The 27,977-nt window shown below is 39.0% G+C and overlaps 1 protein-coding gene across 1 annotated transcript in view; it reads right to left on the bottom strand.

Moving 5' to 3' along the window:
• The window catches only part of map1ab (microtubule-associated protein 1Ab), a 73,149-nt gene extending 50,163 nt beyond the window's left edge, over window positions 1–22,986 (bottom strand). The window contains exons 1-2 of the mRNA XM_037106700.1: window positions 22,693–22,986; window positions 16,151–16,252 (exon numbers count right to left, since the gene is read on the bottom strand). Of these exons, the coding sequence (XP_036962595.1) occupies window positions 16,151–16,252; window positions 22,693–22,957 (367 nt within the window). The 5' untranslated portion in view covers window positions 22,958–22,986. The remainder of the gene's footprint in view (window positions 1–16,150; window positions 16,253–22,692) is intronic.
• Window positions 22,987–27,977: the final 4,991 nt, after the last annotated feature.

Below are 27,977 nucleotides of genomic sequence, written 5' to 3'. Positions count from 1 at the left end.
AGCCAATGATAGCTGAGATGATGACGCCGATGAAGATGGTCAGCTAGTAAGCTCAATAATGTAGGTCAAAATGTATGCAACTTTTTTTGTTAAATGTTATTGATACGATCCCTGACACAGCAGCCGCATCTGGTTGAAAACATAAAGTACTGAATGAGGTGACAAGTGGAGGAGCTTTCCACTCCCAGTAATATGCTTATTCATGTATCTATTTTGCTTTTTTTTGCTTTCTTTTGAAAAAATGTTGTGCAACTGATGTGTACAAACCCGATTCCAATACCTTTTATGTAATCATGTGTTTCACAAAGTGGTTAATCTCGCACCATTCTTGCTTGTGAATGATGGAGCCTTTGGAGGACTCCCCCCTTTCATATTATGACACTATCACCTTGGCTTGCTTAGTTAATTTTCTTAAGCCATTGAGTTCTCTAACATTATTGCATAGTGGCTTAAAAGACATCCACAAGTCAGAGAGGACAAAAAATAGTGCGTCCACAGTTGCTGTATGGTGGAAACTGTTGGTGTTGATGGCATGCAGTGGTGAAAGACACTAATTAAAGCTACTCAAATGACTGTATTTATCTACACCTTTTGGGCAGAAGCACAAGTCTGTAATTATGCTCATAACTCAGCACAGAGTACAAATTGAATTAGTATCCAAACCTTTAATCTAACATTTTGTAGCCAATAAGGCTATCTGAACAGACCAATGAAAACCCTCACAAAAGCACAAAAAGTTATGGAAATGTAGTCTGGAGAGAAAGCAGAGCGGTGGTCACTCATTGGTGAGCTGGTAACTCCAGCATTATGGGAACCTAACATCTCACATATAGCCACACATAGTAAACCATCACCCCCCCAGAAACAATGTGGTTGTACACTACGGTGTTCCACTGTGGTAGACATTGCCCTACCCCACTATCACCTGTCATCAACTTATTTATCTTCAATTTCCCCAGTTTGTTGTTGCCCCTGTCAAAACTTGTTTGAAATGTGTTGCTGGTATCAAAATTCAGTTTAAGCATCTATAAAAATCAATGAAGTTTAAAGTAAGATTAAACATTAAATATGTGTTTTTAATGTCCTGAAATAGCAAATGATCACATTCTTTTTTATTTATATTTAACGGTGTCCAGACTTTTTTCGAATTAGGTTTGTATCCACACATAAGAGCCTAAAGAAAGCATATACAAAGCAGTTAATTTGATGTCAGACATGATTTACACAAAAGTAGGTCAGAAAAGAGATCAGAAAGAAAACTTCCCTCCAACACACTGATTCAAAGAACCTTCAGAGCAAGCAGATAAAGAATATACGCTGCACTGTGCATGACTTTGTTACACAATGTGGCATAAACAATTAACATCTAAATTTAAAGCTACTTACAGAGAAATCTGCAGGCTGTATTGAGGACACTGACTGAAGGTTAAGAAGTTAATTGAGCAAAGAACAGTTCTACATCATTTTTGCCCGGAGCATACTGAACACTCTCATGTCATTGATCGATACTACAGACACAGCTGGCACTGAAAAACAAATACAAAATACATGTAGGTGGGAAATCAGATAATGCTCAATTATTCATATGTGAAACACTCTTCTTCAAAAAACATTTTTCTTGAAATGTTAGGCGGAACAAATTCTGAGTTGAATAACGAGGAGCTTTTTGTCATGCTCGCCTGGATTCTCCACAGCGCCAGATTACTTTGTTTAAGAAGCCATTTGGGACTAAATAAAAACAGCAACCTCAGGCAATCCTGAAAGTGCACTGAAAGTGAAAATGTCAATTTTTAAATGACTAATTGCCGTGCAACAATATATGAGAGGAAAACACCCAAAAAGGCTCTGAAACAGCAGGCAGAAAGCAGCGGAAATGAGGCGCCAACACAGTGTCCTAGCACTTGGGAAAAGGGCTTCCAGCTTCCCAACCATAACTCGTGCTGCCACTGTGCTCAATCGATTCCTTCAAGGCAATCTAGCAGAGCTTAACAGTGATGAAAATGTCTCTTTCTCACCATCCAATATAGGAAACGGACACAGAGATTGACACAGGAAAAAATATTGTAGAGGCAGGAGGTGATTCATGATGGGAATAGGAAGAAATAACGGTGCCGTAAACACAAGGAACTGTAAAGTTATTACACGATTGTTTGCTCTGCTCAGAGGAGAAGATCCGGTTTACTGTCAGTGTGTGTTCGCACATGTATGGCAGAGAAACCAACAGCTGTAGGTGTTGATTCTGTAGATCTGTCGGTTGAAGTTCACCCAAAAATGAAAAGACTCATCTCCGAAAGTCGGGGTCCACAGCACATTTCTGGAGCTTCGCAGCAAAACAGTGTTGAGGCAAAACAACTGCTGAAGATGGTGACTTGTTTTAAAATGTAAACAAACAAAAAAAACATAAAATGGCTCCACAAAGCTCGCCCGGCAAGTCTCAAAAGGCCCCGAGATCCCAAAACAAACATTGTATACACCCTTTTCTGAGCAGAAACATTCACTGTGGCTGCTAAACTAAAAGGTGGGAACCCTGTCTAAACTGGTTGACCCAGCTGGATCGCACATCAATGGTGCAAATAAAGCCATTTCCTGACTTTCCATCAGCAAGAGGGTGAGTAGATAATGGCTAATTTTTCTTCTTTAGGAGAACCTTTCTTATAATATCTTTACTTAATGAAGAGACATGAGGAGAATCATATCACACATTTTCATATTCTCAGCTGGAATACACAGACAGTTTCATGACCTCCCGCTACTTTGTTTATCAGATCTGAATACATCCATTTCCTCTTCCATCGCCATCACCAGAGGGGTGTCCTTGTTTTCAATGTTGCTGCTTTATTTTTTATTTCAACTTGCTCTCCTTCAGTCTCCGTAATAAACATTAGACTTAACTTTGTTTCTTCCGCTTCTACTTAAGTCAATATAGCAGAATATTTGCTACATGAGAGTAAGACTGTACATAGGTATGAATCCATGAAGGTTATATTACTATGATACATCAAACTACAGCCAAGACACTAGAAATTCCCATGAGCAAGATTCAGACGCTTCCTTCATTTTGAAACTAAAAAAAGGTTTAAAATAAATGTCGAAAATCATCTCAGGGAAAAATCATTAACAACTCTCTCCATCAGATTTTCAGACCTTCATTGTCGTAAAACACTGACAAAACTTTTACTGTTAATGCTGGTGAAAAAATAACGAGTCAGTTGTCCATCTTGCTTTTGTCCATCTTGCTTTTGCGTTTTGTTTGGTTTTGTTTTGCAGATCACATCCTCAAGTGTCATGTTTTACTTTCCCCTTCATGTCTTTGTCTGTTTTCCCACCCTTTTTCTTGCTCACCTGCATTTTCCTTGGACTCTCTTTTGCCTGCAGTTGTTTGCTTTTTGTCATTGAAACCTGCCTGCATCTGTATCCCCTTTGTGTCCTGTTTTGATGAACTGTGACAATTTCATGGAAATTTCAACTTCTTAAATCATCATAGTACAGTATCAGTCAAAACTATAATTGTATAATTAGTGCTTGTGCCACCGGTATGAATGGGTAATGATCTAATATTTATGATCTCAATCAGAGGTAAACAGATGAGAGCAATTAGAGATCATCACCTGAGAGGATCATGCTCAAGTATGGCTCAGCAGGTAAAATGTGCATACAAAAACATAAAAGGGTAATTGCTTGCAGAATATCATCTGAGTCACACTTACAGTTGATGATTTCCAGTGACTCCATCTTAACTGTATTATTTACAGAATACAGCTTGTGATTCACCATGTCGAGCATCATAAGGCTATGTTGAATATTATGAATCATAATTATTATGTGAGACGAACCAAATTTACTTCACCTCACATTCTGTCACATCGTCTCCCCCCTCATGCGTTTCCCTTATTCTACAGTCTATAGTAATACAAATTGTGTGTGGGCAGCCCTTTCTCCCATTGAAAAACTGTAAAACATGAGACATGGGCGATGAATTTATTAAGTAAATAAAAATGATGATGCTGAAATGATTTGCTGGTCGGATGTTAAGGGACGGATGTGGATGAGAGCCCGCAGCTAAAGATCATGACCCTCACTGCTCTGTACATGCCAGCAGCCTCTGTAAGGTGGTGACGGAAACGGTTATCAAGGCCTCAGTGGAGCAGAGTGAATGTTAACTGTGATCAGAACTGCTTAATACATCTAAATAATTCCTTGTTTGTGCATCTACAACATCTGAAACTGCTACTATATGTGCCTTTCAGCATGACGAATGTGCATTTCAAAGTTCAGAGCAAATACTGTCGTAACCTGGGAGAGACCATTTTAGAGCGCAAAAGTTATATGAAGACTGAGGACAGGGATAAAATGGATTTATTTTTCGTCAGATAAACCCATCTACTGCTTGGATTTTAGGTGTAAAAATAATCATTTAAGCTTAAAATCACGACGTGAGACAGAAGAGTAAGAAATGCAAAACACCGACGAGAGCTTACGGGGGATGTAGAAGGGTTTTCTTTACCTCTAGATAAAAACATATCTGGAAGTAAGAGCTGGGGAGGGATTTGAGAGAGGGGGATGACACAATGGCTACGGAACAAAGCAGGTACTAGCTCCTAATATACAGAACTCTAAAGCCCATGCATGCGTAAAAAAGCAAAGTTTTCAATCCAATCTCCTTAAGTTTTTGGGAGACTGACCGTTGGTGAACTTTTACATAAACTATTCAAGTAATTATTAGAAACCCAGTGTTAATACTTTAGCCCAGGTTGAGCGATAACAGATGATAAGCATTATCCAATAATCCAATAAGAAGCCTGACCTTTAAAATAAGTACTTTTAAAATGCTCCCATTGTACAGTCTGCTGAGTCATTAAGTACAAATACATGATTATGGGCACCTAGTTAAAGCATATGCTGTCTAATACAGTCATCCTGAAATATACTGTTCCTTGATGCAAATCATAACTTGCTTCATTATACTTTATTGCTATTTGAGAAATGCTTAAAATTGAGCATTAAAACCCTGTAAAGGTGGGATTTACTGCAGGACTGCTGTCTTACGCTTCTCTTGCTTTAGCTGTACTGCACTATACTAAATAAAATGGCTTTCTGATTATCAGGATCAGTGTTTGTTTTTTTATCCAATAAAATAATTTGAAAATGTGATACTTTGGTTCTGATGCACTGCATAATCTGCAAAGTAACTAGTAACTAAAGATAATCAATAAATGTTGCAGAGTACAGAGTGGAACATTTTCTTCAGAAATGTAGTGCAGCGGGAGTATAGAGTAAAAAATGGAAATACTTAAACAACAAGTACTGTGCCTCAAAACTGCACTGCAGTACAGTACATAGGTAAATCTACTTAGTTACTCTCCATTGCTACACACATCATTGGATCCACTGATAACCCTGAAGGTCTGCTGTGACTGTTTCAAAAGACTGAAATGAAAAAAGGTCACCAACAGGCAGAATGCCCCATGTGGCCACGATTTGTGACCTAAAGGCAGGCATTTAGTGCAGTGGTTGCAGTTACATGAATATTTGATATGGACCCTCAGCTGAGATACTACAAGCTGTAGTGGCTGTGCATAAATCCATGTAGCCAACAGCACACAGGCTCTAGCAGGAGCACAACAACTCTTTGATGTAACTTAAAAACAATAAATGAAACAAAAAGTCTTCCCAAAATGTGTTCAAATTCTTCTGCTTCTGCTGTCTTGCCACTTTCTACATGCTCTGTCCTGGTGCACTGTCCTGCCTGTAACACGTGTTCTACTGTTTGTTATCCATTGCAGAAGAGAAGGTAAAGAGGGAACACAAAACTACTAGACCACAGCCATGCCAATGGGTTGACAATGTCAGTCTGTCTGGCAATTTCAAGCCACTTTTCCTTAACTTTTCCTCTAGTGCCACCATCAGGTCAACATTTTATTTTAGAGGTTGACAGGTCTCCTGTGCTGCCTGTTGTTTTTCTGTTTTGTTAATTTGTGTTTTTCCTATTTTCACCAATTCCTTGACATGTGGTGACTTTAATCCACTCTAATTAAAACTGTTTGAATAATCCACACAAGCGAGTAAACAAATAAAGCAGATATTGCAATAGCACAGAAGAATCATCTACTAACTAAAGATGTCAGCCGGTTGAGTCATATTGTTTACAAACTCACAAAACAGCTTTGTGAACACGTACGCTTAACTTTCTTATAAATATAATCTATTGGATCATGTGATTTGCATCTTTGCTGAACACAAATGCGTTCTTAGATTGAGTATGAGATGAGAGGAGTAATAAAAAGTTGGAATGACGACTCATCGTGTTGGAGAAAAATTTGGTACACGAGCTGCCGAGTTAATGTCAAATGAAAGAAACATGGCGGACGAAAGTACAACATTGGGCTGATGGTAAGAAACTCTTACCAAAATCATGCATTGTACAGTCACGCGTTGTTTAAACGCTCTCAAGGATAAAAATGCAAAACAACTTCTTTTAGGCGTCCATGTTGCCTTCACATTCTGTAATGAAGCACATGAACACGCCAGAGTCATAAGTGTTGGTGTGGCTGTAGCTTTGATCCTTTTTATGAGGTTTCATTGTTCACGTCTCAACATACTGACAATTTTGAATTTCAGTGAATTACAGAGCATTTCTGTCAGCCAAAGTCAGTTTTTCTGCTCTCAGAATTGCAAGTTAGAAATGTCCTTCAGTAACTTTGCAGAGCACCAGATACAGATCTAGACATGAATTTGATATTCTGTTTAAATATTTCTGAGCTTTTGAAACCCTACATCCTATCCCAAACTACATTACATTATGGAACCAGAAAAAAACACACACAATGCCTTGTCTTGATTTTCAGCACCTGTCCTGTCCATCCTCCCCAAGACGCTGCCTTCTTCGACCTCCATCATGATAGATCGCTAAAAGGTCGCGCAGCCTCTTTTAACCTTTCATCTTCGACACCTTCAGGGTCTTCCGAGTGTCATCCCACTCAGGCAGGGTTAGAGAGGTCGCCACGGCAACAGCAACGAAAAGGCACGGTCCCCTGGCTCCAGTGAAATTGGCTCCATCATCGAATGTGAATCTTTAATCACTCAGCGCCACCCCTGGGCCAACTCTCACCTCCACCACATCCACGTCAGATAATGCCATGGAGATAACGTTCCCTTGTGTGCGTGTTTCTATAAATGCGCTCACACACGTCAGGCTAAGAGAAACTCATCTGGGGGAAAAAACTGAATTCGTTTTTTTAATGGAAACATTTCGTGAAGTATTTTTCTAATTATAGAAGGTAGAGCTGCAACCTGAAATGACTGTCTTGCTCAGTAAATCCCCTCTATTCATTTATTAATCGAGTGCATGTGCATATTTTTTTTTCCAGAGGTCACAGATAGACACAGCACAGCAACAAAATAAACTCCAATATTAGCAAAAAGACCACCTTCATGAATGGGCAGCAGAATTATAAAACAGTGTCCGTACTGCAGATTGTTCCAGAAGCCTCTTACTAGACACTGGAAGTCTATAGTCTTTCATGAGCTCCCTGCCTGACTCAGCCATCCGGAGTTCAACCTGTGTGAGTCTGAGTGTGTGTGTAGGAGGGAGGATCCACACATAATGATTACATCGAGTTTATTCCCACTGATTCTTTTACTTTTCCCCTCTCTCTCCACCCACATCTCCCTGAACGCGAGCGAGAGAGAGATGGAGAGAGTAAGAGCGAGCAGAGAGACGTTATGTTTCACATCTCACTTCAAAAGGATCTCTGGACCTTTGGGACGTCGAAGCCTGTTTCCCATCAGCCAGCTGCTGCTGTAGTCTTACTTATCATTCGCAGGGCTTTGTTCATTACGTTTCATAAACATCTGAGAGAAAAATCTGCACCAGCAGGCTAGCAGGAGTATGCGTAACTCTTAAATACTCTGTATTATAAGTGATCCCATTTGCCAATTTTCCATGCACTTGTCAGTTGATTAACGGCAGTGGACACATATTTGGAGCCATTTTCAACTGTATAAGTTAGAGCATCATGCCCCAATCACAGGTGGCAGATCCCCAAAACCTTGTCCATGAATCCAGTTTATCATCATCTTTACAGCTCAAATCATATAGATTATTGGTAGACTGATTATCGGCCCTGGCAATTTATCTTTAAAATTAATAACTGTTAAATCATCTTGTAAGAAAACACAGGCAGAAAATGTTTTTCGACTAAAGTAAGATGTTATACACATGATGTTATACCTGTTATAGCTGATAAATAGCTTCTGTTATAATCTGTTAATACTAGTGGATGTTATGCACCAAAGGATTTATTCTGATTTTTAGATATGTCTTATTTTGTATGCTTTATTTAAAATCACATTCACATAGTCACTAGTTGCAATACACAGAATATACCCTCGGTCACATAAAATATATATATATGTGTATATATATATATATATATATATATATATATATATAAACAATAAAAAATAAAAAATGCTGTCTAGAGTGACAGTCCTGCCTTGTTCTTCTTGATATGGCAGATGATAAAACATTACAATAGCGGGTATGTCATAAAAATAAGACAAATGTACTTTTAATATGTTCAGACTTGTGACCAAGACTCATCATTCAAGATCTGCAATTTAAAAGGACATTTAAAAAATACACTAGGTTAAAAAAGAAAATACTAAATAAAGTACTCAGAGTCGAGTAAGATCAATAGATGACTGATGGTGAAAGGTAATCATCCACTAAGTTTCAATATACTTATCAATATACTTTCAGATACCAGGTCTTCAAAATGACATGACATCGTTGGTCATTATTCATTTGATAACATTGAAAGCAGCGATGGTATGAAAAAACAGGTTTAAAATCAGATCTAATAAACAAATATTAACATTATTACAAATGTTTTGGTGTGTGTTCAGTGACTTTGTCTCTAGGAGCACAGCAAGCAGTTTGTTAATTTTAAAAATAATTATTATATATACTATCCTTTCTTTCCGGCACTGTGTCGAATTTTGGCAGTAAGTTCCTCATTAACATTTGGTTCACGTTCTTCACTTCTTTACCTTGCACAACTCTGAAAGCTTAAGCTAGAACTCCTTTTGCATGAAGGATGAAGCAATTCAGCAATTTTCAAAAACCAAACCATATAAAGGTAGATTTCCCAAGAAACAAGCTCTGTGGTGTCCCTAAAAAAATGTCTAGGAACTTTTATTGTGAAACCACAGCAGGGACACGGGTTTTTCAATGACTTTGAGCCCCTTTTGGCATAAGGGGGGAAAAGTGAGAACTCTCAATACCCAGAAATCAGCACTGACACAAACTCCACAAAGCACACGCACGCACACACACTCACACTGAGAATGGACAGTGAGGGAGAGTGAGTTCAGTATGGGAGAGTTAATCAGGATAAATCGCTGACACTAATCCATGGCCTGTCTCACCCTCCTTGTCGGGGTATTTGTGCAGGCAGTCTCTGCATGTGTGCATTCATTTATATGTAAGTCGACTGGTTGAGCTTCACAGGTGACGTGTGCTGCGAGGTTTTTAGTGCTTCTTTGTAGGCTCAGACACAAAAAACAGCACTGTCCAAAAACATAAAGTCATCACTGCATTACGACATGTCAACACTAGGGGGCACTGTGTAATATTTGTTATGGAGTGATGCTCATGAAAATATTGAGTGACTATAAATACAATATGAACAGTATTTCAATTGGAGTAAAATCAATAGAGTGTCGAACTCTTCAAAAAACTTTTAATAAACACTCATATCACCAAATATGTCACATTCAGTCTCTGATATGCTGTTCTGCTTTTTCAACTTGGCAGCCAAATGTTAGCAGCAAGTAATGCCATGTCATGTCATGACATGTCATTGTCAATAGCCGCTTATCCCTTTTCAAGGGCTCGCAGGGTGTTGCTGCTGGAGATAATCCCAGCCTTGTCTCAGGCAATGTGGCCAGAGCCGGGATTTGAACCAGCAACCTTCCAATCACTAGTCGACCTGCTCTTCCTGCTGAGCTACAGCCGCCCCCGTTAGCAGCAAGTACAGTTCAGCTTTTTAAAAACAGGAAAAGGGTGATTGTGTTTCTTACAGTGACGCTGCTGTACTGGACAGCACTGTCATCACTATCCTGACTGCACCCATTAAATGGAAAATGATCACCACGGCAACTTTGGAGGAACATTTTCTCTGACTGTACTGTTTTTTATTTTCTGTTCTGTTAAAATGACCCAATACTGCTGCCTGTTTAAAAACCTAAATAAATATTAATAAAATGCATTGAAATACACCCAAACCACCAGTGTGCTCCTTGTAGATGCTGAAGACAGAAACACAACAGGAGTTTATGCATCTATTCTGCATTAAATTTGGCTTCTGACACATTAAAATTGGATGTCTGAAGAGAGAAATAAACAGCCAAGAAACAAAGCTGTGGACAAACAAATACAGTATTTTGGACGCAGTAGTTCTTCTCTATGTTATCAGATGAAACCACATCAGTAAATCCCTCTGATGACACTGTGTATCAGTACTGTTGTGAGCTTGTGCTTTGCCACTAAATTTTGAAAAGAAAACACATTTCTTGGTCTACAAAAGCACAGGGACCCTTGGAAATGATTATTAAAAACCAAAGCCCTGTGAAATTTGAAGATATAATTAACTATTCTAGCTAGGTTTTAGAACAGCTTGTTGTGTAATGTTGAATAGTAATGACCCTTAGAAATGTTGTATCCTGCCCATTTAATAACATCCTGACAATCTAAGATTAAATATTGCTCTTTGTAGCTAACAAGTGGTGATAATAGGCAATAACATGGGGAGAATGCAAATCTTATTTTGAAAAGTGAACCAAGCTTTGTCTAGACAAATGACCCGGTCAGCTGGCAGCATTTTAAATTGAAGAATAAACACAACACACTCTCTCAGGTTTTTTAGTAGCTGCTAACATGACGCAGCTGAAAGTGGTTTTCATTGCAGCCCCATCTAAAAACTACACATCAATAAAAATACCTCCATGGACTCTTCAACTGTTCAATTAACCGACAACCGCCGCTTGGAGAAAACAGCACATTCACGAGTGGAAAGAGGGTATGTGCATCGGGAGAAATCAAGGACAAGCTGTTTCATACTGGGTCAACAACTGGAGTTTTGCTACAAAATAAGAAGTGTAACAAAAAAATGTCATTGAATCTTTCAAAAGATGTGACACTCAACTGAAAGTGTAAAAAACTAGAAGGTGGTGAGGAGCTGAAGGCCTTAGTTGAGATATTTGCAAAATGAAAAGAATTTCTTCATCAAAACAGGTATATTTTGAAAAGTAAGATAAGATAAAAGACAAAATAGATGTTTATTATCATCATTGTTATCTGTTGCCTTGTGAAAAGCCTCAAAATCAAATCAAAATCAAATACATGTGTGTAAGCCTTTCTTTTGCTGTAGTTACCGCAATACTGAGAATCTGTATAAATGCAGAAAAGTTTGGCTGACAACACCCTGCTTGCAGTCATACAACCGGAGCCAAATATCACCCCATTAATAAAACCTAAATTGGTTGCCCAAGAGCACCTTAGCTGACCGAGAGAGGCAGTTCAGCACAATAGATATGCTCCATTCACCCAGACCTTCCCCGACTTTATCAACAAACCGATCTTCCCTCCCTCAACTTATCACCTTCTTTTCAAAACCAGCCCTGTAGATATGGAGCATTGTTGATGCCATTTTTCCCACAATGGAAATTTTTCTGCCAACCCAAAGCAATGTGATCCCCTTATCTATTTCTGCACCGCAGCCATCGGATTGCTCTCCATTGAAGTGCTATTGATCTGCCTTGTGTGCTGTACTGGAATAAGGGGGGGATGTAATCAATACGCCCAGCCTCCATCCTCGGTCCTCCACCCTCAGCTACCTCACGTTCTTAAAAGGGATGAGGCTCCTGTATCGGTGTTACTTTTCAACACAGTGCACATATGCATGTTGAGTACTAATGTACAGCACCGTGCAAAGTGTTAACATGTGGTGAGAGAAGTATTCAGATCCGTAACTTTACGAGTCAAAGTCTAGCATTTAAAAACTTACTTATACAAAGGTATGTAATCACTAAAATACTTTAAGTAAAAGTACTCAATGTGCAACTGTTCTCCTTTTATAGCTGATGGTTTTTGATAAACATTACTGCTGCATTAATGCGTATGTCGCATTTTAACTACTTTATACACTGATAGGTAATTTAATTCAAGCTACAACAATGCATAATATTCTATAAGATATATCAAACGTTTCCTGTGGGAACAGCATATCTCTAAAAAGTTTCAAGAGCTCAGACAAAAAAAAAGCCTGCTTTCAGCTTTATGACAGCTCATCCAAGAGGGGTTTTAAATAGTATATGAAGCCTTAGAAGTAGGAGAATCTTCTCAACACATAAAGGAACACTTCATCATTCAGTATCTCACAAAACATTCAAAATCAACACATTTGTTGATAGATGGATTTCACTGGACAGGAAAGGAAGTACTGTAGAAATATGAAGTTGTAGAAACTCAAGAAAAGTACAAGTACCTCACATATGTACAGTACTTGTATCAATGTTCTTAATTACATTCCACAACAGTTTTACTCCATAATGATAACAACAATACACCAGTTTTGGTGTTTTGGGTTTTTTTTCTTTTTTAAAGGTTATTTATATTGGAGGGTATTAATATGCCACGCAACATGGGGCAGTAACATGTCAGTGATGGGTCACATCACACAATCTTTGGTGCTCCTGGAGCTCTTGAGCAAAGGGGGTGTCGACAATGGAAGTTCAGAATGCAGATTATCAGGTGATTCACAGACTTAAGATCATTCTAAGAAGCTCTAAGCCGGCGATTTAAATGCAGGAACACAGAGAGACAAAAGTACGAGGTTTGGTAATTCATAGTTAATAGATGATTTATCTATTGGTTGGTTTACAATAGTGGGCTGCTAGTATTTGCAGCCAACTTCAGGGAGCTGCTGAGAGGCTCCACTATCTGCCATTGCTTAAAAAAAATTATACTAGAGTAAATAGAGATGACATGAGTCTCTCTTCTCAACAGCTCCGGTTTGGACCACAGAAATGGTATCTAGGTTCTCAGCAGTGCACAAATACAGACCATTTGGTAGTAAACAGTGAGTATAAAGTTTATGTGACACTGGAATCAAAGTCACACTGACTTTTGAAAGAAGAAATGACCAATTGATCCTCTGGCAAATGAAAAGTTGAATTTACGATTAAAGGTTGAATTCTTTGGCATTAAAAGGCACCCTTGCTAAATCTAATGCACACAGAGGTGATTTCACTACAGCCTCACTCGCAGGTCAGTAGCAAATGGAAGCAGCCACACCTTTATCTCTATGAACCCCTCATTTCAGCTGGAAGCACTAAAGAAAAGATTTAAAGTCTAATATGGGAAGAAGGAAGAAGAAGAAATACTGCTGCCAACTTCCTGCACTTTTTCTTTTAAGATAATGTTGAGAAGTTTTATTCTAAATAAGCATTAGAACAAAGCTTTGTGTTGGAGTTTGTGGTATTCCAAATTCAAACTTCAAGCACTTAGATAATCAGTATCGGCATCAGCCCAGATAAGCATATTAGTCAACCTTCAGTCCACAGGTTGTGACTTTCTGCACTTTCTCTAGTATCTTTGTCTCAGTGTCTCTCTCCACTCCACTAACAGAGACCAACAGTAGCTTACGCACACATCACTGTGACTGACAAACAGGATGAACAGAATCACCACAGCAGTGAACATCTAATGAAAAAATAAGGTTTCTTTTTTCAAATATTCTCTAAAGGGAACACAAATTTGTTATTGTCGACCTCGACAGAAACACCAGTGTGAACCAGACCTGCAGGTATTCAGCATCATGTCTGCAGGGATGATGCTTAAGGTCACTGAACAAGAAACAATGACTCTTACAGGGCGTCCTGTCTGACCACTATGCTACCATGCAGTTTTGCCTTAGAAATCTAATACACCATTTACAAATCAATACAGCTCAAATACAGCTTCTCAAAAGGCAAAATGAAGTAAACCAAGATGTTCTGTGACAACTCAAATGTCAAAATAATTATCTATGGAAAAAAATGTATACATCCCAAAGGTAAACAGGAAACCTATGAGAATAAAAAAGTAAGTTCCCATCATCCTGTGTTCATACAGATGGAGCAGGCCTCAGGGAATTAATCACTTTAAAATATGTGGATTGTTTTATCAGCAGTTGTATCAATAAGCAGCAGTTGTAACCACACATGAAGGTGACTCACTTTGGCTCACAGGCGAGTAGGAGTGTTCCTTTATAAAACTAACGCAGAAGGACAGACTGGGTGACAGATGGGTGGAGGATACTAATGATGTTTATTGTTTCACAGGAATTCCTCTGTTTCCTCTGAAGATATTTGTGTTGAAAAATGCTGTGTCATTTTTTGCTGACTGCTGCTACTACTTAGCACTTACCACCAGTGCAGTTGGAATCTATCCTGTGGTAGTCTGTTTTTTGTATTTGTGTGTGTGTATGTGTGTGTGTGTTTGATCTTGATCCCATGCAGCCCTTACCTGGCAGATGATTGAAATAACTCCCTATTCAGCATCTGTTGTACTTTCTAACTGGGCTCTGAGCCCTAAATCATCACAGCGCATAGACACAAGAGGCAAGCACGCACACACGCATGCGCACGCGCGCACACACACACACACACACACACACACACACGCGCACACACACACACACACACACACACACACACAGATAGGCCTCATGCTGCAGGTCCATGGCTCCCTGAACAGTCACCATGGTGATAATACACACAGTTCAGCTTTGATGCAATGCAGATGGATTAAATGTCTACTTAAGTCACTACTGTCAATCAATCCACAATTATAAAACGGGTTGATGACGTTTTAATCTGAAATTAATGAGATTGTTGTCTTGGTCTTTTATTGCAATTAAAACATCTACCAAATCTACCATATCTTCAGGTTGAAAGAAGTGTATGTAACCATGAGTGTTTTCAGAGCTTCATCTCTCTGTATTAGGAATTTGTTGGCACATTGGCAGCTCCAAATGACAGCAGCTGACTGACAAATCTGAAATTCAAATTCCATAAATCATGTGACATGACATCAAAAAATAGCACAAAGCATCCTCACACTCAGCCCAGCTTGTCTGCAATGATTTGTACCAAAGAATGCCTGAAAGTAGAGCTGCAACTATGAGTTGATTGTACTGTAGTTGATTATAATCAATCAAAAGAAAATGAATTAAAACCAAGCATTTTAATAATCGAATCAAGGAGTCTTTGGGTTTTAGACAGTTGGTTGGACAAAAGAAGCAATTTGATGACGTCACTTTGGGCTCTGGGAAAAACAAGTAATTGTGGAAATAATTTGCAGATCAATCAATAATGGGAACTAAAATGGCATTCAGAGGAGATCATACCTCCGCCAAGGCCCCACAGTTCCTTTTAATTTAATCAAACCTAATCCTCAAATTTAATAGCCCTGTATGACTCTAAATTTTTAACTACCCATAACTGCTTGATCAAAAGTCAAATGTACCAGATCTACAATCCACATCAAATTGTACTGACTCACAGATACCAGCAACCCAAAAACGTCTTAGTTTTTATGAAGATCCATTCATCTTTCCCTGAGAAATTAATATAAAGATCCACACCAAATATTAGTGGGATATTCTGGGTGGAGACCCATCCTACATCCAAATTTTGTGTAAATCAGTTCAGTTGTTTTTGTGTAATAATGCTGACAAACCAAAGAACTAACAATCAAAGGGACACGAGTGAAAACGCAACTAGAGGTAATAATCTCTAGTTTCAGCTCTACTCGAGGAACGTGAGAGAATCTCCAAATCATTCACAATTCATCCCTTCTTTTAGAAAGATGAGCATACAGACCAACCAGAACTTGACATGATAATATATAAGCACATCTAAAACATCACAGTTAAGAGTATGTGAGATTAACGTGTTGCCGCTATCAGGCCAGGTGTTTATTTAGGATAAATTCCTGCTATTAAGACTCTATAGTGACAGCGCACTGCATGTTTTAGATGACTAAAGGAACCTGAATATGGTCCTCACTGGTCTATTGGCTAAAAGAGCATCATATCACACTGACCTCTGACCTCCGAGGAGAAGTGGGCGGAGTGACGAGTTATAAACAGCTGCAGCTGCTGATCAAGGTCGCAGCACTTGAGGTCGACGTCCCAAGATCGAATTCCTGCCAGGAAGGAAGACAAAGATTGCTTGAGGATAACAACACGAAACAGGGAAGGACACACATTAAGTAATGGAGGTATCTGATGAACCTGCGGCACAAACACACATTAAGCATGCAAGTAAGTAATGTTCCTGGATCCGCTTTTTGAATTTGGGTTAACCTTTCACCAGATGTTGCTGCAGCTTGCTTTCCACCCACTTTCAACATCATATCTGACACTGATTAAGCTGCAGAGAAGGTCAATGAACAGAAAGTCCTGGAAGAAATGTATTGAAACTCATACAACATGCATTTCTCAGATCAGTATTACTAACCTTATGAAAACACAGATATCATACTGTATCACTAGCCACTTCAATAGTTTTTGCTTTGTCATTCAGCAATACTTCTACACTACCCCAGGCCCGGCCGAACACAACAGTCATATTCTATTGCTGAGTCACTGCTCACATAAAAGTGAACAAAACTATTGCAAGTCTTTTAAAAAGGTAGTAATTAACACCTTATTATTACCTTTTTAAGTGTAATAAAAAATACAAATACTATTTTTCAGGATGTCACTTATTTAGACCATTATTTTGAATACTGTTGTATAAAAAATGTACCATTATCATTATCATTACATTTTCTTTTCATGTTTCTATCAAGCTCTATAATAATAATTGTGTGCATATACTGTATATCAGGAAACCTAGATTTTTTTTGGATGAGATTCAAATATTGAACTGTTGCAACCCTGGTCTTTACAAATCTGTAGTAATGTTTTATAATACATAACTTATGAAACAAAAATCAGAAAATGTGTGGCAGTAGAAATAAGCTGTGAACAAATAAAAATACATATTATCACCTTTTACATGGATAGGGCAAACCTGTTAGGAACAGTTGCTGATCCACACAATCCCTTAAATCTACATTAACTTCTGTTTGCAGTCTCTTCTTTAAACTCTGTTTTGATGACTTCCAATCCCTAAGGGAAAAAAACTTTAGATTTAGCTGCAAAATGCACTAATGTATTCAGTCTACTGTTTGGTTGAAGCTGAAAACAGCTGCCTGAGCGATGAGAATGAACCAAAACAGTAAAGTTGAGGGTTGGAAAACCAAAACAATGAGCTGAAAGATGCTAAAACAACCTGAAGAGCTGAAGTGTAATGCAGAGTAAGGAGACGATTCACTGTAAGCAACATGTCTGAAATTATACATAGTCATTGTTGACCGACAGCTTCAAATGAAAGATCAACAATGTTGTGTATACATTATAGAATTAGTTTTTATTTGGTTATCTATATCTATATCAATAAATGACAAATTAGTAGTATTTGCTACTTGTCAAGAAACAACCAACAGGTAGTCCATGATGAAGAGGTTAAATTCAACCTCTTTTTCAGGTTAAAAAAAAAATGATAAAATTAGGACAGGTCATTAAAAATAATCACTAATTACTGATTTTGACCAATACAAAACTTCACTATCAGGATAGACTTTTCATCCACATTGCCAAGGCCTAAGATAAAGTAAAGGCCCTCACATAAACATGAGCACTACACATGAAAGTAATTGGAGTTCTCTCTCTCTCTCTCTCTCTCTCTCTCTCTCTCTCTCTCTCAGACACAAACCAGCTTCATCAGATCCCTCTGAGCCGCAGTGAATCAAACTTCAGAGAGAACTTGACGGATCACATTCAGCAGGATGGAAACCAATGTACAGCCCTCTCTCATCTCATCCACTTGTGGATTCCTTCAGCCAGAGCAAGAAATCAGATTATTCTAATTTTTCAAATCCATACCCCTGTGTTACAGTCTCCTCTTACACAAGAAGAAGAGACTTTGTAGACCTTGTTTTGCCCTTAACTGAGGAGAAAATGTTCCCTCACTGCAGACTGCAGTCTCTTCACAGAAATGCTGTGTCACTCGTATTAACTTTTCGTTAGAATTTGGTGGCAAACGCCTCTCTGCACTAGCAGACACAGAAAATTACAACCTCTGATGTCGATGCCTTCTCATCCCAAATCCTCAAGATAAAGAGTGTTACCGTACACAGAAGACAGGGGATATGATAGGAATAAAAGGGGCCTTCATATTTATGCGCCTGAATCTGGGGGGATGACATCAGTCAACAAGCTAACAAAGCTGACATTTTAAACATTGACATAAAGCTCAGAGATGACTGGCTGGTTATAGGTGAGAGAAAAGCCATCAGTGGATGTGCACGGCAAGTTTAATTTACTTCACTTGTTGCTAAAGTGAACGGATCTGTGTCGATGATCGTAAACATAATAATGTTGTGTGCTGAAATAGTTAGACTGGGATAACCAGTTAATCGTTTCAGTCATTTTCTGAAACAAGAGGCAAGACCGACAAACATTTACTTGTTCCAGCACATCAAATGGAGGATTTGCAGCTTTTCTCTCTTTCATATCAAAAACGTTATATGTTTGCGTTGGACTGTTCATTGCACAAAACATGTTCTCAATTTAACATTTAAAAGACTAAAAGGTTAATTAATTCATTAAAAATAGTAAGTGAGAGGTTAATATATTATGAAAATAACAACTAGTCACTACATTGTGCCAGTTAAGAAAATGCAATTAAACTCTCTATGAAGACACTGATATTCCAAGTTAATGTGGAGTGAAAACCTCTCTGTATCTTTTAGTTTTAGCTTTAGTATCTGCTCAAACTCAGAGTCTCCCGGACTTGCACATCAATGTGCATACATAATGATGGCACAGCTTGGAACCTTCTTATCCACTGTGCTGGAGATACTCAGATACTGATTCTTCATGTAAAGAAGAAGCTACGGACTGCTGTTCATTGTGAGGTGGGACTCAATCTGTGCATTTGCAAAGCACCAACTTTGGTCTCATCCATGGAGCCCTCTCAGCTGTACAACCCAAACAGACTGTTTGAAAACACTTCCGAAAACATAAACTTTGTGTGGCTGGTACAAGTGGGTTTTTTCTACTTGTGTTGGGTGTGTTCATTACTGCATCTTGTAAAGAAGAGGGGAGAAACACCCATTATATATATACTGCAGTGCTCATCTCTCACAGCAAGAAGGTCTACCTACTTCATGATACAGCCTCTAAATGGTTAGGTTTAAACATCAAAACTACTTGGTAAGAGTTATAGAAAGCTCCCAGGGGCGTGATCGGATGAAGAGTCGGCCAGACTCAGTGACTATTTTCTGCCCTATTTTCTGCCCCTCAGCTTTTTTTGCAGCAGTAATGAACCAATGACAACTGGGTGCACCAGAATGAGGCAAAAACTTCCTTGGATATGTGACATAAAGCTGACATAATATGTTAAATGTTGCTGTCACACTGACCAGTCAGTTTTCTGTGAAGGGCAAAACTATAAAAGTTTTCGGGGCCACTTTTCAAACCTGCAGAGGGCATGCTCAAAGTGCTCAAAGGTAGGAGGATGAGAGCAATACAAAATGTTAATATCAGTATTAATATGAATATTTTATTACTAAATGAGTCCTAAAATACATCATCATTTCCCACTTTGAGTTGCAGTAAAAAGGGTACAGCCACTTAATGCTGCAGAACACCAACAGCAGCCTGTATGGAGGTAAAGGTGTTACAGCACAAAGCTTAATTCAGGGCTGGAACATGGTGTGTTCATGCCGTCTGAGGTGAGAGGGGACGAGCACTCAGCTCAGTGTCAGAGCCACAGACACACTCATTTTCTATGTTGCTGCCTCCAGGCTCCCGATCTGCTAAGCCTCAAGGGTGTTCATCCTCACAGTCCTCCCCGACACCTCTGTTAGAAACACTGGATCACAAGCTCAGGATGTGTTTGTGGTGTTTGATTTGTTTCTTTTCTCAGGAACAGTCATTTTCTTTCCCAGGATCAATAAAGAGGACTAGGGATTCAGTGCAGGAACACTACAGGTAAACACACAGCACTGAACAAACACATGGTGCAGGAAATGGGCCTCAAATAAAGTCCAAAATGAAGAAAAGATGATGAAATGTGTGCATCGCTCAACAAATGCACGAAGAGATTATATCAGCAGCGCAATGTTAAGTAACACTTCTTTCAAGTTGTGGCGGTTAAAGTCAAATTATGATTATTATCCCAAAATACAGAGAAGACAACATAAAAAACATAATCTTTATAGTCAGAATCAAATAATTTGCACTGCGAGGACAAATCTATTCATCTTGGGGTCTAGTTTTGAATCCTTTCCTACAGGCTAGCAGTAAACCATAAGTTAAAAAATAAACATGTGAAAGACTTTGACCTGGGCTCTGTGTGGTGTATACAGCTACCAGTTTCTGACATGAGAAACACATTAATAAGGTTGCAACAGTATGAAATTTTAAGAGTACGCTAAAATACGGAACAAGCAACTGCTAACGTGAGCAGTTCAAAAACTTTCTTTTTAGTAAGTTTGTGTACACAAACGATGTTTTCAATGCTCGTGTTCATATGTAGAAACCCTGGTGATACTGCGAGCAAAGTTTCATGTTGTGTCGAGCCTTCTTAGTGTTTTAAAAATAGCGATTTTGATGCTATCATAAAAGTGCCCCTAACATGCCATTGAAAATGAATTTGACCCGAAAACGACAATACAGTCAATCTTAAAAGTGGCACTTTCATCGTAATTAAGCTTTTACATTAAGGTTTGACTCATATACATTAACAAAAAAAAGCCTAGGTTGCATTTTGAGAGCTTCACTTTAAAGGGTGTCCGTGGCAAACAAACACTTTTAGGCTACGTAGCTTTGACAGTTGGATTTGCCCCAAAGAATTACATTGCAGCCAGTGTGTCATCGCATCACGCTGCCCTCTGAGGTGATCGACTGGACCGATTCCAAACTTCTTGCTAAGTATGAATCATTTACACACCAAAATATGTAAATGTACGCCCCTGTTTAAAAATATCAAACTTCCCTTTAAGTAATTTAGTAGCAATGCCAAAATTCGCCTGTTCCAGCTTCTAGAATATTAATAGTGACAGCATTTTTTATTCTTAGGTTTTGAGGTGTTGGTCAACGAAACACGAGCGCGGAAGATGTCTTTTTTTTTCTTTTTTTTTTTTTTTACGTTTCTTGTGAACATTTTCAGTTTTTTGAAAAGACCAAACATTAATTTCATTATTTGAGAGAATAACAGGCAAAACAATATTTTAATCAAGTTATTAGCTATAGTCTAAGGATGAAGAAAAGAAGCCAGGTCATTTCATTTCAGAGACAAAATGATTAAGTAAAAACAACACTGCTACATTAATCAATGATGAACTGAACTATTTCTTTAAGCACTGGGCAGATTTTAAGGAAATCACATCAAAACTGTCCAAATGAAAAGCCTCTAACCTCTTGTTTTGACAACACTGCAGTGACGATGACTTGTTGCAGGCCTACACAAGGACCCTGCAGCTAACATGTAATGAGAGTCAACGGCAGGTCATCTGCAGTGAGTCACACCTCAAACGCCGACCTGGACGAATGAATCGATGCTGTAATGATCAGAGGGGGTGTGATACTGAGCTCGCCACGGAGCAGCAAAGCTGTCAACTCCCTTACAGCGGCAGGAGGAGGTCAGGGGGATGGATGAGGTTGCTATGGCGCCGGACATCTAAAAGTGCAGTTGATCATCTGGCCCGAGAGCGGCTGCGAGTGGCAACAGCAGAGTAGGGAATTGCTGACTGGCATACTCCAGAGTCCACACATCTTTCGCAACTGCACAACAATTCCTTTCAAATCCCCAAAACTTGAACAGCTCACAATGAATGACTGTAGCCTGCTGCAATTCCTCAAGAGGAGAGATTCAGCTGAGTAATGGTGCCTGGGTTAGACAAAATAAAGAGTCCAGGACAATCAGCTATGTGTATTCCCTTTAAAAAATCTCAGAAGTTGTTGTGCTTGTGATGCCTACAAAGTTGTTTGTTTACTGGTTTGAAGCTAAATGACACCCCACCCAGAATACACCCTTGCAGAGACACAAACACTGGCACAAAAAAGGGGGGGAAGACACACACGACAGCTCAAACTGCATTTTAGAAGGCTGCATCAACGCAGGAACAGTGGACATTTTTTGCTTGACTTCACCTATCCAGGCACAATGATTGATCAGATATGTTAATTATGAATTCATGCATTGATCAGTAGAGATTTGTATTTGGCTGCCCCTAGAGAGGAAGGCTGCTTTATTAAAGTGAAAAGACCTCTGCTGCAGTCATAACTTGTGTCTGCAGTTTTACAGTCACAGAGTTCACAGTGGGTAAGGGAAATGCGTGGTGTCCCATGGTGCAATGCTGCAGCAACTGCCTCTACCTATGGACACTATTGCATCCATTGCGTCAAAACATTTCCCTCCTGTTGATGTCCCCTGTTTAAACCCTCTCCGCGACTTTCTAGACACTGAAACACAGCTGCCGAACAGATAACGAACACAGGTTCACACAGCGGCGCTTCGTCCGTCACTCACCCCGCTCTATCTGCGCTTTGGCGGTGTCCAGCTGGTGCTCCGTGCCGATCTCCCCGATCACTATCAGCATGTAGTGGCTGCCCCGGTTGAATGGCACCCCTCGCCGCCGTCTCGCTCCTCCTCTACGGTACCGTAGTCGCTCCTCGGACCCCGGCGGCGTAGCGATGTAGCCCTCGTCTTCCTCCACCACCGGGAGCGCACCTCGCACCGGGATCTCCATGGCAACAACCCCCGGAGCCGACGCCGAGGCTGACTCCATCGCCATGACAACTACCGGTGTGAGCGAGGAAGAGTCTGGTGAGGTGAGGGCGGGGGGAGGAGGGGGGGACACGGTGGATGAGGAGGAGGATGCTGAGAGGTGCGGGGAGGGGAGGGGAGGTGAAGACACGGAAGAACGTGGTAAACACCCAGGAAGGTTAAAGTAAAGGTGTATTTCCGGTGGGGCTTTCAGCATAAGAGCGCTTTGGTGGATTGCCTTCCCATACTTGTCAAATTGTTATTATTTACCTGCCTATTCACAATAAACATTAAGTCAGCGAGCTCAGCCAAAAAGAAATCTAAACCTAAAAATCTATATTATTTTAATATTTTGTGCTTCACTTTTCTTTTAAGTAAGAAAATAAAACAATGATAAAGTTCTGAATTGCGGATCTGGCTGAGTTTGAGGTCGCACATGATGCTAAAAACAAGCTAGCTAACTTTAGTTTAGCAGGATGTAATCCTTGCACATCTATCTTACTCAGTCACAAGGATATTAGGGCGTTAGGCTTAAACAAGACATTTGCCAAATTCAGTTAATAATTTTCCTTGAAATTACTTACCTTACTCTTACCTTTTGTCTCTGCTGGAAAAACATTGACCAGCAGCAAAACACAACATTCAAGAACACTCAGCCTTCAAGAAGGCTATGAGGTTATGCTTTTGTTGACACTGTTTCAGACATGTATTGATTCACCTGTATGGTCATGGTTGGAGAAAGATGTTTGAGGTGTTGCTGAATGGTATTGCATTATACTGACAGGTGTCACTATGGTTTTGTCCACCCCATTTACACTACTTAAAAATAGTTAGATGTAACGCATTATATTTGAGGATTAAGAATACAACCAAAGAGTACCACTCATCATATATGAGTGGTACTCAAAAAGTCTCATATTTAGTCTGCATATTTATTCATATATATATATATAGCCTACTGTGCAGCCTATTTACAGATTGACACATTATCACATCTGATATTCAGAATTTTTCTGATTATCAGAGTCTGTGTTTTTTTTTTTTGTTGTTTTGTTTTGTTTGTTTGTTTGTTTGTTTTCATTTTATCCAAGGGCAGATGAAAGAAAATGTCATTAATGATGTGCTTTGGCTCTGATGCAGCATGTAATCTGCAGAGTAGCTAGTGACTAAAACTCTACATACATGAATAGAAGAAAAACTATTTGCCTTCAAAATGTAGTGGAGTAGAAGTATACATTAGCAGAAAATGCAAATACTTAAGTATAGTGCGAGTACCCTACAATTGTGCTTAAATCGATATATTGGAGTAAATATACTTAGTTACATTCCACTACTGGTATTAGACTGCATTATTTTTAGTGAGGTGTGCCTAATAAATTGGCAAGGGTGGGTTTTTTTTGTTTTTGTTTTTTTTCATTTTTCAGTACAATTAGATAGGAACTATATATGTACATGTTCCATACTATATAAAAAATGCAAAAAGAGCCAGTGGTTAATAGTGAGTGAGCAGCTCTCACCTCCATTATTTTTTATGCTAATTTATTCCTGGATATATATTCTTGAACAGCTGGCTATGTGCTATCTGGCCACTTAAAGTAGTGACATTAAATTAGTAAAAACAAAAACAGAGCCTGAAGCTTCAGCATTTTCAGCTGTGTCAGAGCTAATGTGTTGAAAACTCACAAAACCTGAGAGAGACAGCTGGAGCATAACAATAAACTGTGACGCAGGAACAATTTACACATTTTATGGACAGGATCGTACAGATAGTTTGGCAGGATTTATAAGTACAACAGGATTAGACCACTCAAAACGTCAATCAGGCCCCGCTGCTCCCACTCAGTCTGCATTTAGGATTCAGATGATGTATGAATGTAGTCAGCCTGGTGCAGAGAATGTGGAGGATTTATTAAAATAATCTGTCGAATATTAAAGGACAATATCTGCAGAGCTCAAACGTGTTTTATACACACACTCACACACACACATGCACACGCGCACACACACATTTGAAGATAAAGGCAGGAGAGTGAATGCATACCAGCCTTAAAATAGCTTCTTTCTTCTCAGAGAAATGTTCCTCATTCAGCTTTTCTCCCAGTTAACCTTGAGCATGGCACATTTCAGAGTGTAGCAGAGGGTGTCTCAGCATAAACTGTAGGCACCACACTGAGGGGATAATAAGGAGAGCCACACCAACTTCTGTCGGGCCTCACAAATCAGTCTGAACCTCCCTTTGACTGTAATTATCATTGATGTTGCTGGAGATGGCTGCAAATTTCTCACCCAGATATAGAGTATATATCGATGCTGATGGAAAAGACAGACCCAATTAAGGGTTCATATCTTGTGAAAAATTCTTGAATTCAGTTTGAATTGGCTAAAGTCCTTACGACTTGATCAATTTGGTGTAGTTACTAACTGCTCTAGTCAGCTGTGTTTGAAGGAGACTGTGTGTAACATCCCACGTTAGCAGTGTAAAGATACCTCATATGGGTTTTTTGCTGCAGGTCTCTCTGACAGTGAGTCAGCACTTCACTCTATAGACGAGTCGCACCACAGTCATGCCTCCCTCTAGTGGTAGTAAACCAGACTCCTAACTCACTACAAGTAAGTGGATGATGTAAACTACAAAACCGTTGTAGATTACGGCTGAGAAAAGACCTGACAAAATACACAGTTTGTGGGATTTTTTTTTCTATTGGAAAAACAGACAAAGCAAATGTTCAATCACACACTGATGATTCTTCCCAATATTTCACTGTTGATTTACAGTTAATTCCTGTTTTTCAGTCCAGAGTCAGACAAATCACACAGATGTAGTCAGTTTGGATTAGATTTACATTACATTTTGATTCCAATAACCAGATAGTTACTGTATCAAGATTCTCAACAGGGACTATGACTTTGCCTCTTTTTCGCCATCTGCAGGTCAACTGATGTTCAAACATATTGTTGGGTTAAATCACTTAGATTACTCTATATATTCTACAACCATTAAAACCCTATGTGCTGTATAGATAAAAATGTGTATTTGAATAAAATCTGGTGCATCAAAATGTCAGTTGTTAATAAAGAAGTTTATAAAACTTAGAATATGAGAATAGAATTCACCTTCCTATTAATACCTTAAAACTATTTATACAGGAGCAAGTTTTTTAAAAAAAAAAGCATCAGCGATCAGAGTAACTTCTATGCTTTGGATTAATTACATATGAGTAATATAAAATGTTTTTAGTAAATTTGGCCAAACTGGCCTGTTAAAATTCACATTATTATTGGAAAAAATGTGGCTTCATTAATATTGTCATCTTTCAAAGACTATAAAGCAACTGTACTAAACATAAGGGTGTGGAGTTTTTTTGTTTATGGAGCATCATGTCCCAGTGGGAGCACAGAGCACTGCAGAATTAAATGATACTTGAAGTTCACTGATTATATTTATTCCACAATAAATAGATGAATTCTGTTGAAAGAGGGTTCAGATCAGTTCTGTAAAACACATTAAAAACACTGGTCCAAACTCACCATGGCAGGTTTGTCAGATAAACCCAGGTGTTGGTAATTAGATAGTTAGTTAATTAGTATGCACCAGATGAGCCGCTGGGATGTGACCTTTTCCCGACTCTCATTTGTTCCACTATGTCAGCAAAGCATGGATATTTTTTCCTTTGGCATTCCCTTGTATAACGGACATTAAGAAAGGGAAACCTTATCTGAAAAACAAAAACTAATATTTTGCCTGTCACAGTGAAAATCTTGCAACAGCAAACCAAAGAGTCACTCTCTGGAGTCAGAGCTCAGAGAAGAGTTAGACGTCAGTGGACCAGTTGCTGATGGTTGAGTTTGATGTGAAGTTCTGCTGCAGTTATTCTGAGCTCCAGACAGAGTGACAGACAGAGCCTGGAGAAAGAAAACACACACAGACAGGCAGAGTGACAGACAGACAGATATTAGGAGCAGCAGTTTGGGTTTCTTTGCACATTCCCCACAGACTGTCTGGGTCAGAGCAGTCACAAAGGTCTTCTTCTCCTCTTTGCTTTGTGTCCGATCTCCTCTGTCCTTCTTAAAATAGACTGGGGGAGAAAACTGACAGAAAAATGTCAGGCTGTCAAAGATGAGAAAATAGCCTGAAGCTTATGATGAGCATGTTTTCTGCAGTATGTTGAACTTTTTTTCCAAACTGAATTTAAATATAATGTCCAAGTAAGAGACACTCCAGCACAACATCGGTGAATCTAAGGCCTATAGTTCACACAGATGCACGTATTTTTGGAAATATGGTTTTAAAAAAAAAGAAAAATCTCCATCAAGATGAGCGATTTAGTGCTGTCTCAGAAATGATCTCTATCCTAACCTTAACCCTTTACAACAATAGGGCTTTTTGCATTTAAAATATTTTGCAGTTAAAATATCAACAGCAAATACCCCCAACTGTTGACTCTACAGGATAAGATAGAAATTCAGTTTGTCAAAAGTTTGGTTTCTAGAATCTGTTTGCGTAAACCATCTTCCCAAACAAATCAATAAAATGTATTTGAAAAAGAAAACATAAATAAACACCACTGGAGAGAAAATAACAGTACTGGTGGAACCATACACACTGCATCTGATTTCAGTTATTGAAATGCTGAGCTCATTTTGATCCATTTTCAACTTAAACTTGAGATTATTGTGTTTTTGTTACCTTAACCTGAGTCTTTCATATCTATAGAGGGAGAGGGCCAGTAATTCAGTAATTCTCATCCTAAATTAGATAATAAATAAATGCAAATAAATTGAGTTTTGTATATCTTTCTTCTGCTTTCTCAATCTGTTATTCATCGTATGCCCCATAGTTTTGGCCCCAGCCCACAGGTTGGGAGTCATAGCTTTACATTGTGCATGTTGACATCATGGCCTGACAACGACCCAGCAGCTCTCCCCTTCTGGAGAATCTGCAGCCTGCCATTTATAGGCCAGTATCATGAGTGGATTTAGCAGTTAACATAAAAAGAGAAGTGCCTTTAATTAAGAGAGTTATCTCTTAATTAAAGGCACAGACTGAA

The sequence above is a fragment of the Acanthopagrus latus genome, chromosome 8 (genome assembly GCF_904848185.1).
Source record: "Acanthopagrus latus isolate v.2019 chromosome 8, fAcaLat1.1, whole genome shotgun sequence".
In the NCBI taxonomy this organism is placed as follows: Eukaryota; Metazoa; Chordata; class Actinopteri; order Spariformes; family Sparidae; genus Acanthopagrus; species Acanthopagrus latus.
This window is presented reverse-complemented; position numbering and strand designations above follow the sequence as displayed.